The sequence below is a fragment of the Sciurus vulgaris genome (assembly GCF_902686455.1).
Source record: "Sciurus vulgaris genome assembly, chromosome: 7".
NCBI lineage: Eukaryota > Metazoa > Chordata > Mammalia > Rodentia > Sciuridae > Sciurus > Sciurus vulgaris.
Window position 1 is genome coordinate 55,490,849 of NC_136467.1, and position 13,178 is coordinate 55,504,026.

At 40.0% G+C, this 13,178-nt stretch overlaps 1 protein-coding gene across 6 annotated transcripts in view; it reads right to left on the reverse strand.

The window, feature by feature from the left end:
• LOC306666840 (uncharacterized protein) overlaps window positions 1-13,178 on the reverse strand; it is a 177,483-nt gene that overhangs the window by 82,407 nt on the left and 81,898 nt on the right. For all 6 annotated transcript variants that reach the window (XR_013765409.1, XM_079149109.1, XM_079149107.1 and 3 more), the window contains one exon: window positions 12,552-12,689. Coding sequence is in view for 5 of the 6 variants with exons in the window: in XM_079149109.1 (XP_079005235.1) it covers window positions 12,552-12,689 (138 nt within the window). In the remaining variant the exon portion in view is untranslated. The remainder of the gene's footprint in view (window positions 1-12,551; window positions 12,690-13,178) is intronic.

Below are 13,178 nucleotides of genomic sequence, written 5' to 3' on the forward strand. Positions count from 1 at the left end.
GGCAGCCCTGAACACTCTGGTGGTGGGTTCCTCCCACAGGGCCAGATTCTCTAGCTTCGAGGAGCAGGCCCCCCAGTGAGAGCCTTTCTGCACAGAACCAGCGCTTGGCCAGCTCGGGCCCGCCCGCGGGTTGCTTCAGAGACCAGCACAGGGCAGCCAGGGACTTCCCCAAGCAGCCCAGCTCCCTCCGGCAGGAAGCGCCTTTCTATGCTAGCTTCTCGGAGCAGACCACCCAGTGAGAGCCTTTCTACACAGAGCCAGCTACAAGTCCCCAAGCCAGCGGAGACCTCCGACCCGCAAGCAGCCTCTGGGACCAGGGTAGGGCAGTCAGAGACCTCTCCAGGTCTCTCTCCCTGGAACCAGTAGCGGGCTAGGGGCAGCGTTCTTCGGAAGCACTGCATTATCAAGTTACTCCAAGACTTCAGGCTACTGAAGGCTGGTAGGTGATACACTGGAAATCTACAGGGACACTAAAGCCAATAGAGGAAATCTGAAATATCACAGAGTCCCACTGACATCTGACCAATATGAGAAAACAAGGGAAGAAAATGTCCCAAACAAACCTAGATACTATATCAATAAAACTCAATGACAGCACAGCAGAAGAAATGTCAGAAAGGGAGTTCAGAATGTACATAATTTAAAAAATCAGGGAAGCAAACGAGGAGATGAAAGAGCAAATGCAAGCATTAAATGATCGCACCAATCAACAGTTAAAAGACAAATATGGGAAGCAAAAGACCATTTCAATAAAGAGTTAGAGATACTGAAAAAAAAAAAAAACAAACAGAAACCCTTGAAATGAAAGAAACAATAAACCAAGTTAAAAACTCCATAGAAAGCATAACCAATAGGATAGAACACCTGGAAGACAGAACCTCAGATATTGAAGACAAAATATTTAATCTTGAAAACAAGGTTGACCAAACAGAAAAGATGGTAAGAAATCATGAACAGAATCTACAAGAATTATGGGATATCATGAAGAGGCCAATTTAAGAATTATTGGGATTGAGGAAGGCTTAGAGAAACAAACCAAAGGAATGAACAATCTGTTCAATGAAATAATACCAGAAAATTTCCCAAATCTGAAGAATGAAATGGAAAACCAAGTACAAGAGGCTTATAGGACTCCAAATATACAAAATGACAACAGACCCACACCAAGGCACATTATTATGAAAATACCTAACATACAAAATAAAGACAGAATTTTAAAGGCCGTGAGAGAAAAGAATCAGATTACATTCAGGGGGAAACCAATAAGAATATCAGCAGATTTTTCAATCCAGACCCTAAAAGCTAGAAGGGCCTGGAACAACATTTACCAAGCCCTGAAAGAAAACGGATGCCAACCAAGAATCTTATACCCAGCAAAACTTACTTTCAGATTTGACGATGTGATAAAATCCTTCCACAACAAACAAAAGCTAAAGGAATTTACAAAAAGCCGGCATTACAGAACATTCTCAGCAAAATATTCCATGAGGAAGAGATGAAAAGCAATGATGCAAATCAGCAACGGGAGGAACTAGCCTAAAGGAATAGCCAAATAAAGGGGAAACCAAATCACGTCAAAAAATAAAAATGAGTCAAATGACTGGGAATACAAATCATATCACAATAGTAACCCTGAATGTTAATGGCCTGAACTCATCAATCAAAAGACATAGACTGGCAGATTGGATTAAAAAGAAAAATCCAACAATATGCTGCCTGCAAGAGACTCATCTCATAGAAAGAGATACCCATAGACTAAAGGTGAAAGGATGGGAAAAAACATACCATGCACACGGACACAGCAAAAAAGCTGGAGTATCCATCCTCATTTCAGATAATGTGGACTTCAAGCCAAAACTAGTCAGAAGGGATAAAGAAGGACATTACATACTGCTTAAGGGAAGCATAAATCAGCAAGACATAACAATCATGAACATCTATGCCCCGAACATTGGCTCATCCATGTACGTCAAACAAATCCTTCTCAATTTCAGAAATCAAATAGACCACAACACAATAATACTAGGCGATTTTAACACACCTCTCTCACCGCTGGATAGATCGTCCAAACAAAAATTGAATAAAGAAACCATAGATCTCAATAACACAATCAATGATTTAGACTTAACCGACTTATATAGAATATACCATCCAACAAAGAACGAATACACTTTCTTCTCAGCAGCACATGGATCCTTCTCTAAAATAGACCATGTTTTATGCCACAAAGCTAATGTTAGCAAATACAAGAAGATACAGATACTACCTTGTACTCTATCAGATCATAATGGATTGAAATTAGAAATAAATGACAGAATAAAAAACAGAAACTTATCCAATACTTGGAAATTAAATAATACACTATTATACGATGAATGGATAACAGAAGACATCAGGAGGGAAATTAAAAAATACTTAGAAGTAAACGAGAACAAAGACACATCATATCAAAATCTCTGGGACACTATCTGAGAGGAAGATTTATTTCATGGGGCGCATTCAACAAAAGAAGTAGAAATCAACAAATAAACGACTTAACACTACAGCTCAAAGCCCTAGAAAAAGAAGAGCAGACCAACACCAAAAGTAGTAGAAGACAGGAAATAGTTAAAATCAGAGCCGAAATCAACAAAATTGAAACAAAAGAAACAATCGGAAAAATTAACAAAATAAATAGTTGGTTCTTTGAAAACATAAACAAAATTGATAAACCCTTAGCCACACTAACAAAGAGAAAGAGGGAGAAAACTCAAATTACTAAAATTCGGAATGAACAAGGAAATATCACAACAGACACGAGTGAATACAAAACATAATTAGAAGCTATTTTGAAAATCTATACTCCAACAAAACAGAAAACCTCGAAGACATCAACAAGTTTCTAGAGACATATGAATTACCTAAACTGAATGAGGAGGACACACACAACTTAAATAAATCAATTTCAAGCAATGAAATAGAAGAGGTCATCAAAAGCCTACCAACAAAGAAAAGTCTGGGACCAGATGGGTTCTCAGCTGAGTTCTACAAAACCTTTAAAGAAGAGCTCATTCCAATACTTCTCAAAGTATTCCATAAAATAGAAGAGGAGGGAACCCTTCCAAACTCATTCTATGAAGCCAATATCACCCTGATACCTAAACCAGACAGAGACACATCGAGGAAAGAAAATTTCAGACCAATATCCTTAATGAACATCAACGCAAAACTTCTCAACAAAATTTTAGCAAATCACATACAAAAATATATTAAAAAGATAGTGCACCATGATCAAGTGGGTTTTATCCCAGTGATGCAAGGTTGGTTCAACATCTGGAAATCAATAAATGTCATTCACCATATCAACAGACTAAAAGTTAAGAATCACATGATTATTTCAATAGATGCAGAAAAAGCATTCGATAAAATACAGCATCCCTTCATGTTCAAAACACTAGAAAAAATTGGGGTAGTGGGAACATTCCTTAACATTGTGAAGGCCATCTACGCTAAGCCCATGGCCAATATCATTTTAAATGGTGAAAAACTGAAAGCATTCCCCCTAAAAACTGGAACAAGGCAGGGATGCCCTCTTTCACCATTTCTATTCAACATCATTCTTGAGACTCTAGCCAAGACAAACCAAAGAAATTAAAGGGATACGAATTGGAAAAGAAGAACTCAAACTATCCCTGTTCGCTGATGACATGATTATATATTTAGAGGAACCTGGAAATTCCACCAGAAAACTCTTAGAACTCATAAGTGAATTCAGTAAAGTAGCAGGTTACAAGATCAATGCTCATAAATCCAATGCATTTTTATACATAAGTGATGAATCTTCAGAAAGAGAAATTAGGAAAACTATCCCATTCACAATAGCATCAAAAAAATAAAATACTTGGGAATCAATCTCACAAAAGAGGTGAAAGACCTCTACAATGAGAACTACAGAACACTAAAGAAAGAAATTAAAGAAAACCTTAGAAGATGGAAAGATCTCCCATGTTCTTGGATAGGAAGAATTAATATTGTCAAAATGGCCATACTACCAAAAGTGCTATACAGATTCAATGCAATTCCAATTAAAATCCCAATGATGTACCTTACAGAAATAGAGCAAGCAATTATGAAATTCATCTGGAAGAATAAGAAACCAAGAATAGCTAAAGCAATCCTCAGTAGAAAGAGCGAAGCAGGGGGTATCGCAATACCAGATCTTCAACTCTACTACAAAGCAATAGTAACAAAAACGGCATGGTATTGGTACCAAAATAGACAGGTAGATCAATGGTACAGAATAGAGGACATGGACACAAACCCAAATAAATACAATTTTCTCATACTAGACAAAGGTTCCAAAAATATTCAATGGAGAAAAGATAGCCTCTTCAACAAATGATGCTGGGAAAACTGGAAAACCATATGCAACAGAATGAAATTAAACCCCTATCTCTCACCCTGCACAAAACTCAACTCCAAATGGATCAAGGACCTCGGAATCAGACCAGAGACCCTGCATCTTATAGAAGAAAAAGTAGGTCCAAACCTTCAACTTGTTGGCTTAGGATCAGACTTCCTTAACAGGACTCCCATAGCCCAAGAAATAAAAGCTAGAATCAACAACTGGAATAGATTCAAACTAAAAAGCTTTCTCTCAGCAAAGGAAACTATCAGTAATGTGAAGAGAGAGCTGACAGAGTGGGAGAATATCTTTGCCACTCATACTTCAGATAGAGCGCTAATTTCCAGAATCTATAAAGAACTCAAAAAACTCTACACCAAGAATACAAATAATCCAATCAACAAATGGGCTAAGGAAATGAACAGACACTTCACAGAAGAAGATGTACAAGCAATCAACAGATACATGAAAAAGTGTTCAACATCTCTAGTAATAAGAGAAATGAAAATCAAAACTACCCTAAGATTTCATCTCACCCCAATTAGAATGGCGATTATCAAGAATACAAGCAACAATAGGTGTTGGCGAGGATGTGGGGAAAAAGGTACACTCATACATTGCTGGTGAGGTTGCAAATTAGTGCAGCCACTCTGGAAAGCAGTATGGAGATTCCTCAGAAAGCTTGGAATGGAACCACCATTTGACCCAGCTATCCCACTCCTTGGCCTATACCCAAAGGACTTAAAATCAGCATACTACAGAGATACAGCCACATCAATGTTCATAGCTGCTCAATTCACCATAGCCAGATTGTGGAACCAACCTAGATGCCCTTCAATTGATGAATGGATAAAGAAACTGTGATATATATATACAATGGAATATTACTCTGCCATGAAGAATGATAAAATTATGGCATTTGCAGGCAAATGGATGAAATTGGAGGATATCATGCTAAGTGAGATAAGGCAATCTCAAAAAACTAAAGGACGAATGATCTCGCTCATAAGCGGATGAGGACATATAAGGGGGGGTAGGAGGGGTTAGCGTTAGTCTTAGGGTTAATTTAGGGTTAGGGATAAGGAGGAAGGTAAGAATGGAGGAAGGAAGGACTGTATAGAGGGAAAAGAGGGATGGGAGGGGTGGGGGGAAGGGAAAAAATAACAGAATGAATCAAACAACATTGCCCTATGTAAATTTATGATGTTTAATAAAAAAAATGGGAAAAAAATAAAGCAGGTAATGATTGGAAGTCAGCTAACTTGCTTGGAAAAACTAAGGACAAGGGACTGTGAGCTAGGCACCAACTCCATCACCTATGACAGGAGGTGCCTTAGAAGGTGGTGTCTTTTAAGACACCCAAGTGAGCCAGTGCTTAGAAATAGCCTTTGAAATGGAATTCTCTGACAAAGAAGAGAGATGGGGGGGGGGGCGGTGGGAGAAAGGAAAAGAAAAGAAATGTAATTATCAGAGAAATTTCAAGTGATTCAATAAAAAATATCCAGATGCCAAAAAAAAAAAAAAAAAATATGAGGATACAGCTGAAGGCCACCATCTGTAAGCCACAGAGTCAGCTCCCAGAAACCAACCATGTTGCCACCTTGATCCTCCTGAATTTCTCACCCCAGAACTATGAGAAGATAAATTTCAGTTGTTGAAGCCACTTGGCCTGTAGTATTCTGTTGTGGCAGCACTAGCCAGCTAATGCAAGAGCAATAAATACACACTCCTTGGACACTTCTGTCAGCTTCTTGCTCTCTAACTCTGGCACTCTCTGGAGCTTTCTCTCCAATCCAATTAGTAGACCCACTCTGGAGTCAGCAGTGAACTTCTGTGAATGCTAATGACCTCATTCTACTCCCTACCCAACTGGGTTTTACCTCTCCATTCAAATCTATAGCATTTTTTCTTACTCTTTCTAAAATAATAATTTTAATGATGAATGATTTACACTTAATAAATATCACACATTTAAATTGTACAATCAGATAAGTTTTGACAAATGTATTCAACTGTGAAGCCATTGATGGTCACAGTCAAACTAATCACCATAGCCATCCTTCCCACCCGGCTCCCTTCCAGCAACCACTGTTCTGCTTTCTTTATCTTCTTCCTTTTTTTTTTTTTTTTTAACTTGGTACTAGGAATTGAACCCAGGGATACCTTACCACAGAGCTGCATCCCCAACTGTTCCTACTATCTATCTATCATCTATCTATCTATCTATCTATCTATCTATCTATCTATCTATCTATCTATCTTATCTTTGAAACAGTTTCTCAATTGTTGAAGCTGGCCTTGAACTTGTGATCCTCTTGCCTCAACCTCCCAAGTTACTGGGATTATAGGCAAGCATCACTGCATGCAGTAGCTGCTCGGCCTTCTGAAACTTTAGGTTACAATGAATTTCCTACAATTTTGCATAAATAGAATCATATAGTAATATTTTTTTGGTTTGGCTTCATCTATATTTTTGTGGATATCAATGGTTCTTTTTTATTGTCAAGTAGTGTTAGATATGGAAAATGAAAAAAATCCCAAACAGTGAGGCCTGAGAAAAGGGAGTGAAAAAGAAAGCCATACATCGATGGCTTTCCAGTGCATTCTTTTCAATGACAGAACAGTCCCTAGAATGGAAGCCAAAGCATTGATTCTTCCCCAAATAAATCCTCTCCTAGTGACAGTACAATGGGACCCTGAAGGGAAAGAGATAAGCGCTGCACACTGACCCCAGACCCTCCATTCTTCTCCAAGTCAAAATATTGCCCAGTAAGAACAAATTTTCAAATTCTCACAAAACCTGTTTCCTGAGTGTCCAAACCCATATACTCACTAGACCATCCCTCAAAAATAACCTATATAAACCCAGGCCCTTTCTTTGCTCAGTGGCTCATTTTTTACCAGGGAAGTGGGTCCACCGATGCCATTGCCTCCCTGCATCCCTTGTTCCTGTGTGAAACTTCGGTCCTGAATAAACAGCTGTGCTGATTTGTGAGGTTTGTGTCCTGCCCAGTCTTTCTGTGCTAACAAGTGGTAGTCCAGGGTATGGATATACCACAATTTATTTATCCATTGAACTATTCACGAGCATTTGAGTTCCTGGCTATGATGAATATAGCAGCTATGAACATCTTTTGTACGGACACATGCACTCATTTCTCTTGGTTATATACTTAGGGATGGAATGGCTGGATCACATTGTAGGTTTATATTTAACTTTTTAAGAAATTGCCAAACCATTTTTCAAGGGGTTGTACCATTTTATATCCCTAGCAACAGTGTACTAGAATTCCAGATCCTCAGTATCCTTGCCAACACTTCGGATGGTCAATCAGAAATTTTAACCATTTGAATGGATAGGAAGTGGTTTCTCAGTGGGTTTTAATTTGCATTTCTCTAATGACTAATCATGCTGAACATCTTTCATGTGCATGCTTATCACTTACATTTTTGGTGACTCATTACTTCCTGAACCATTTCCTTCCTTTGATTGTGTGTTCTCTGTCTCTTTCTTCCTCCCTCCCTTCCTCTTATCCCCTTTTATTGTATCCATCATTCATTCCTGCTTGTTATGTCACCACCGTCTACACACATATCTATACACATAGATACTGGTTATATCTGTGTATGTACGTGTGTATGTTATATCTGTGTATGTACACGTGTATGTGTATGTACGTGTGTGTGTGTCTATATGTATACACATTCACAGTATACCATTTTATGAAGAAGTCACAAAATTCACTTTAACAGAGTTAGAATAGACACGGACACTTCCAGGAAGAAGTAATGACTGGGTTGAGTTGAATATTGGAGAATGAGTAGCATCCTGTAAACAAAAGGGGAAAAAATGGGCAGGGGAGATGGAACGTTGCAAGGAAAGGATAAAATATTCAGGGAAACTTAATCAGCACAAAATATTTAGGGCACTTCGAGTGCAGGGGAAGTGTCAGGGTAGAAAGCTGGGGCCAGGTAGTGAAGACCATGCATAATCAGCTAAGGAGGTTGAACTTTGCTCTTTGGACTACCAAGAGTCACTGAAGGGCTTTAATCGAGTCGGGTCGGATACTTTGATCACTGTGTGGAGGAGAAATTCGACTGCAGGCAGATGTCATAGAACAAGGCAAGGGCCCAGAGAGATGGAGGCTAGTTCAAAGGCCAGTACAACCACAAAAATGAGATAATGAGAGTTTAACCTAAAGCAGTGTGGATGGAGAGAAGGGGCATATTCAATCAATATTTAGAATATGATATTGATAAGAGTTAGTGATTGGGCTGGGGAGATAGCTCAGCTGGTAGAGTGCTTGCCTTGCAAGCACAAGGCCCTGAGTTCGATCCCCAGTACCACAAAAAAAAAAAAAAAAAGAGTTAGTGATTGAGTATTTGATCCAAGGTAACAAAGTCAGAGATATTAAGGGTGATTGAGATTTGGGGCCCAAATGACTATTCAGATGATGCTAACCAAGAATGGAAACTCAAGGAACGGATGGGAGAAGAATGAGTGGTCCTTTGTACATGCTGAACTGAGATGCCTATGGGATACAAAAAGGTTATCTAGCAGGCATTTGGACACCCAATTTTGGGGTTTAGGAGACAGATTCTATGAAGTGCCGTGTATGTGAAAGTTGATGGTGTGCTGGTTTAGTGTCTACAGGTTTTAAATCTCTAGAGGTGATGGGAACACCCAGGGAGGATAGGTAAGGGGAGAGCACAGGCATTCTGAGGGCAAAACAGAGGGAAACACCAACATGTAAGAGCGGGGAGAGAAGAGAATGCCCACTCCAGGAGATGGAGAAGGAGCAATCGGGGAGGTAGAAGAGATCCAGGAGAGAGAGGAGCAGGCAAGCAGAGGAAGGAGAGCCTGAAGGATAAGGTGGTGGTCAACAGCATCAAATGGAGGAAAGAAGTCAGGTCAAGTTACTAAACAGTGTCTTCTGTGTTAAAGAATCAGAAGGTCATTGCTGAGTCCAGTGAGAGAGGGGTGATGAAGGAGGAAGTGCAGCTATAGTAAATGGGGTGTTAGGATAGGAAGACAAGGAGTTAAAGACTGTTCTTTCCATAAATGAGAATGTGAAGAAGAGGTCCTAATCAGGGTATGGGCCAGAGAGGCACATAGGATTCAGTTAAGCTTTCTGGAGAGGATGGAAACAAGTTCAGTCTGTCCACAACTGGAAAGTTGAACGTGAAGTAGAGAAAGCAGGTAGCTGTTGAAACAAGTCTCCAATGAGATGGCAGCAAATGAATCAAGAATATACCCTACAGGTGGGGCCCGACACGTGGCACACACCTGTAATCCCAGTGACTCTGGAGGCTGAGGCAGGAGGATCACAAGTTCAAGGTCAGCTTTAGCAACTTAGCAAGGTCATAAGCAACTTATTTTTCTCAAAATAAAATATTAAAAGGACTGGGGATGTGGCACAGTGGTAAAGTGCCCCTGGGTTCAATTTCTAGCGTGGAAAAAAAAAAAAGAAGAAAAGAAAAGAAAGAATGTAGGTGGGAAGGATCAAGCTTGACCAGGAAGAGAATAACTTGACACTCAGAAGCTGGAGGGAAGCAGGTATGATGTAAGTGTGAAGGATAAGATGTGGAGAAAGGTAATGGGAATCTTTACCCTTGTCCACAAACTCATTCCTGGGTCTTCCCCAAAGCCCTTGTGGTGCATGCCACCTAATTCTATAAAAGGCAAACGGCAATGTCTAAAGACATTTTCCTAAAGAAGACATCTAAATGGCCAAATCAGCACATGCAAATATGATCAGTGTCGTAGCAATTAGGGAAATGAAAATAAAAACCACAATGAGATACTACTTTACACACTTCTTATGATAGCTAAAAATTTAAAATACAGTCAGTGACAAGCATTGACAAAAATACAGGAACCCTCACATACTGCTGATGGAAATGTAAAATGGTATAGCCACTTGGGAAAACAGCTTGGCAGTTCTCTAAAATGTGAAACGTAAAGTTATCAAAAAGACTAGCCGTTCCATTTCTAGGTATATACTAAGGAAATTAAAAACATATGTCTTCACAAAAGCCTATACAAAAATGTTCACAGTGGCATTATTCCTAATGGTCAAAAACCAAAAACAAAGCAACATATCTCAACAGATGACTGGATAAACAAAATGTGTTATTATCCACATAATGGAATATTATTTGGCAATGAAAAGGAATGAAAGAGATGAGTGCCCCGTGGAACATGCCTGTGATCCCAGCTACTTGGAAGACTGAGGCAGGAGGATTCCAAGTTTGAGATCAAACTCAGCATGTTAAGCAGGACCCTGTCTCAAAAAAATAAAAATAAAAATAAAAAAGTAAAATAAAATAAATAGAAATGCGTAGGGAGGTAGCTCAGTGATAGAGCACCCTTGGGTTCAGTCCCTAGTACTTCAAAAAAAAGGAATGAATTACTGGTACATGATATAATGCGGATAAAATTTGAAAACAATATGCTAAGTAAAAAAAGTCAAGCACAAAAGACCACATGTTGTATGGGTCCGTTTAAATGAAAAGTCAAGATGGGCAAATCCAGAGACAGAAAATAGATTAGTGGGCTGCTAGGCACCTGGAGGAAAGACTGCTAATGGGTACAGTTTTTCTTTTGTATATGAAAATATTTTGGGATTAGATAGTGGTGATGATTGCATAGTCCTATAGAATATACTAAATTGTACAATTTAAATAGGTAAACTTTTTATCCCACAAATTGTATCTCAATAGGCCAAAAACCAGAAAACAATGGAATCATTTATCTACAAAGGGTGAGGGTTGATGAATAGGATTTTTTTTTTTTTTTTTTTTTTGGATAATTCTAGCCAGTCAATATTATAGAATTACCTACAAAGGAAAAGTTAAGAAACATCACTGAAAATGAAGAGTCTCAGTAAGGATTTGGTCATATACTGATTCACAAATAGGAAAGAAGGAAGAGAGAGAAGGAAGAAAGACAAAAAGATAGTGTGATACGATACACAGACACCTTTTGGTTTCCCTCCATGGCTCCTGGCTCGTAACTCCCATCATCCTTCCTATTTCCTAAGTGACTGGAACAATGTTGGGTGCTTCAGGCTTCAGAAGCAGGTCTCAGAGAGCAAAGTCTCTCTGTCTGACTTTCTCCTGACCTTTCATTTGCTCCTTTTCCTCTCCAAGGCAGGCCATGGAAACAGGAATGTCTCTTCCCTGGGGCAGTTCACAGAAATTGTTATTTTAAATTCTCTGACCCAGCTTTTCTGATGGTAGGTGATAAGACCCCATTTCAGAAGAACGCCAAGGGCCACATCCCTGAGGAAGGAACGTTGAGGAATCTGGGCAGATGGGGTGCTGGGTATCCCCAGCTAGTCTATTAGAAGTCAATCAGACCCTTTTTGTCCAAACACATTTTGACACGGTTGCCCATGCTTCAGTCATGCCTATGCAATGAAGCCTCCATTGAAATCCTCAAGGACAGGGTTTAGAGAACTTCCAGACAGCTGGATGTGTGCAGGCTTACAGGAAGGCAGATGGGGACTCACTTACATGTCAGGAGGATGGTGCACTCCAATTCCACAGGGACAAAATCTCCTGTGCTCAGGACCCTTCCACCTCACCCTATGTATCCCTTTATCTGGTCGTCCCAGTTAAAATACCCTTTATAATAAGCCAACAAATGTAATTAGAGCATTTCCCTCAATTCTGTCAACTGCTCTAGCAAGTTAATCCAACCTGGGGAGGTGGTTGTGGGAACCCCAATTTGCAGCCAGCCAGTCAGAAGTTCTGGAGGTCCAGACTTCCAACTGGGTCTGAAATGGGAGCAGTCTTGGGGACTGAGCCCTCCCTGGTGGGATCAGATGCTATATTCCGGTAGATGGTGTCAGAATTGAATTAGACCATGCCCAGCTGGTGTCCTCCGCAGAATTCATTGCTTGCTTGCTGGTGGGGAGAAGTCTCCACACCTTTTGGGGTCGCAGAGGTGAGTGTATAGGATGAGAAACTGAGTCTAAGTTTGTTTTTCCTACATAGAGAGGAAAGAGAGAGAAAGAAAGGGAGGGGGAAGGGAAGACGAGGAGGCAAAGAAGGAAGGAGGGAGAGAGGGAAAGAAAGAGGGAGGGAGGGAAAGCAAAGGCAGCCTGAGGGCAGGTGCTGGTAGTGGCCGTGTGCGTCTGGCTTCTGCATCATGCAGGCTGACCTTGACATCAGCAGGACAGCCCACTTGAGGGGTGTGACAGAAGGATGCTTGTTGAACTGCCACCATCAGAGCATTTTTCTGAGCAACTTGGCATGCAAGGGTCACTTGCATATTTTCTACTCCAGAATGGAACAAGAGCTGAAAGAAAAAAATGGGAAAGGCATTAGGAATTGCTTCCACAAAGAAATAGGTAAAGTTGAAGGTTGAGATCATCACTTCTTCAAGATGTAAATTCCTGTAGGAATTTAACTGCAGGATGAGCTGGGATTCCTGTTACTCAGCCACAAGACTGAATCCGCTCTCTCCCCAAGCAGCATTTCATCCCAGCAAGGCAGGCTTTAGGCCTGATTTGCCCTGTAGCTAGACACCCTCAGGTTTCCCCAATGGTTAGGAAAGGATGGATTGGTGGGCTCTGGTGAGCCAAGATTAGATCAGTGTTTAAAAAAAAAAAAAAAAAAAAAGGAAAGGGAAGAAAAGAAAAAATCCAAAAACTTATAGAGAAGCAAAGAAATCCAGCTGTCAGAAGAAAAAAATCCAGCTTAAAAAGATCAGACTAAAAACTCCAATAATAAATGTCTGATGCAAAGATGGTCCTCTCCATATGCTTCCTTTTTCTCTCTAAAGAAG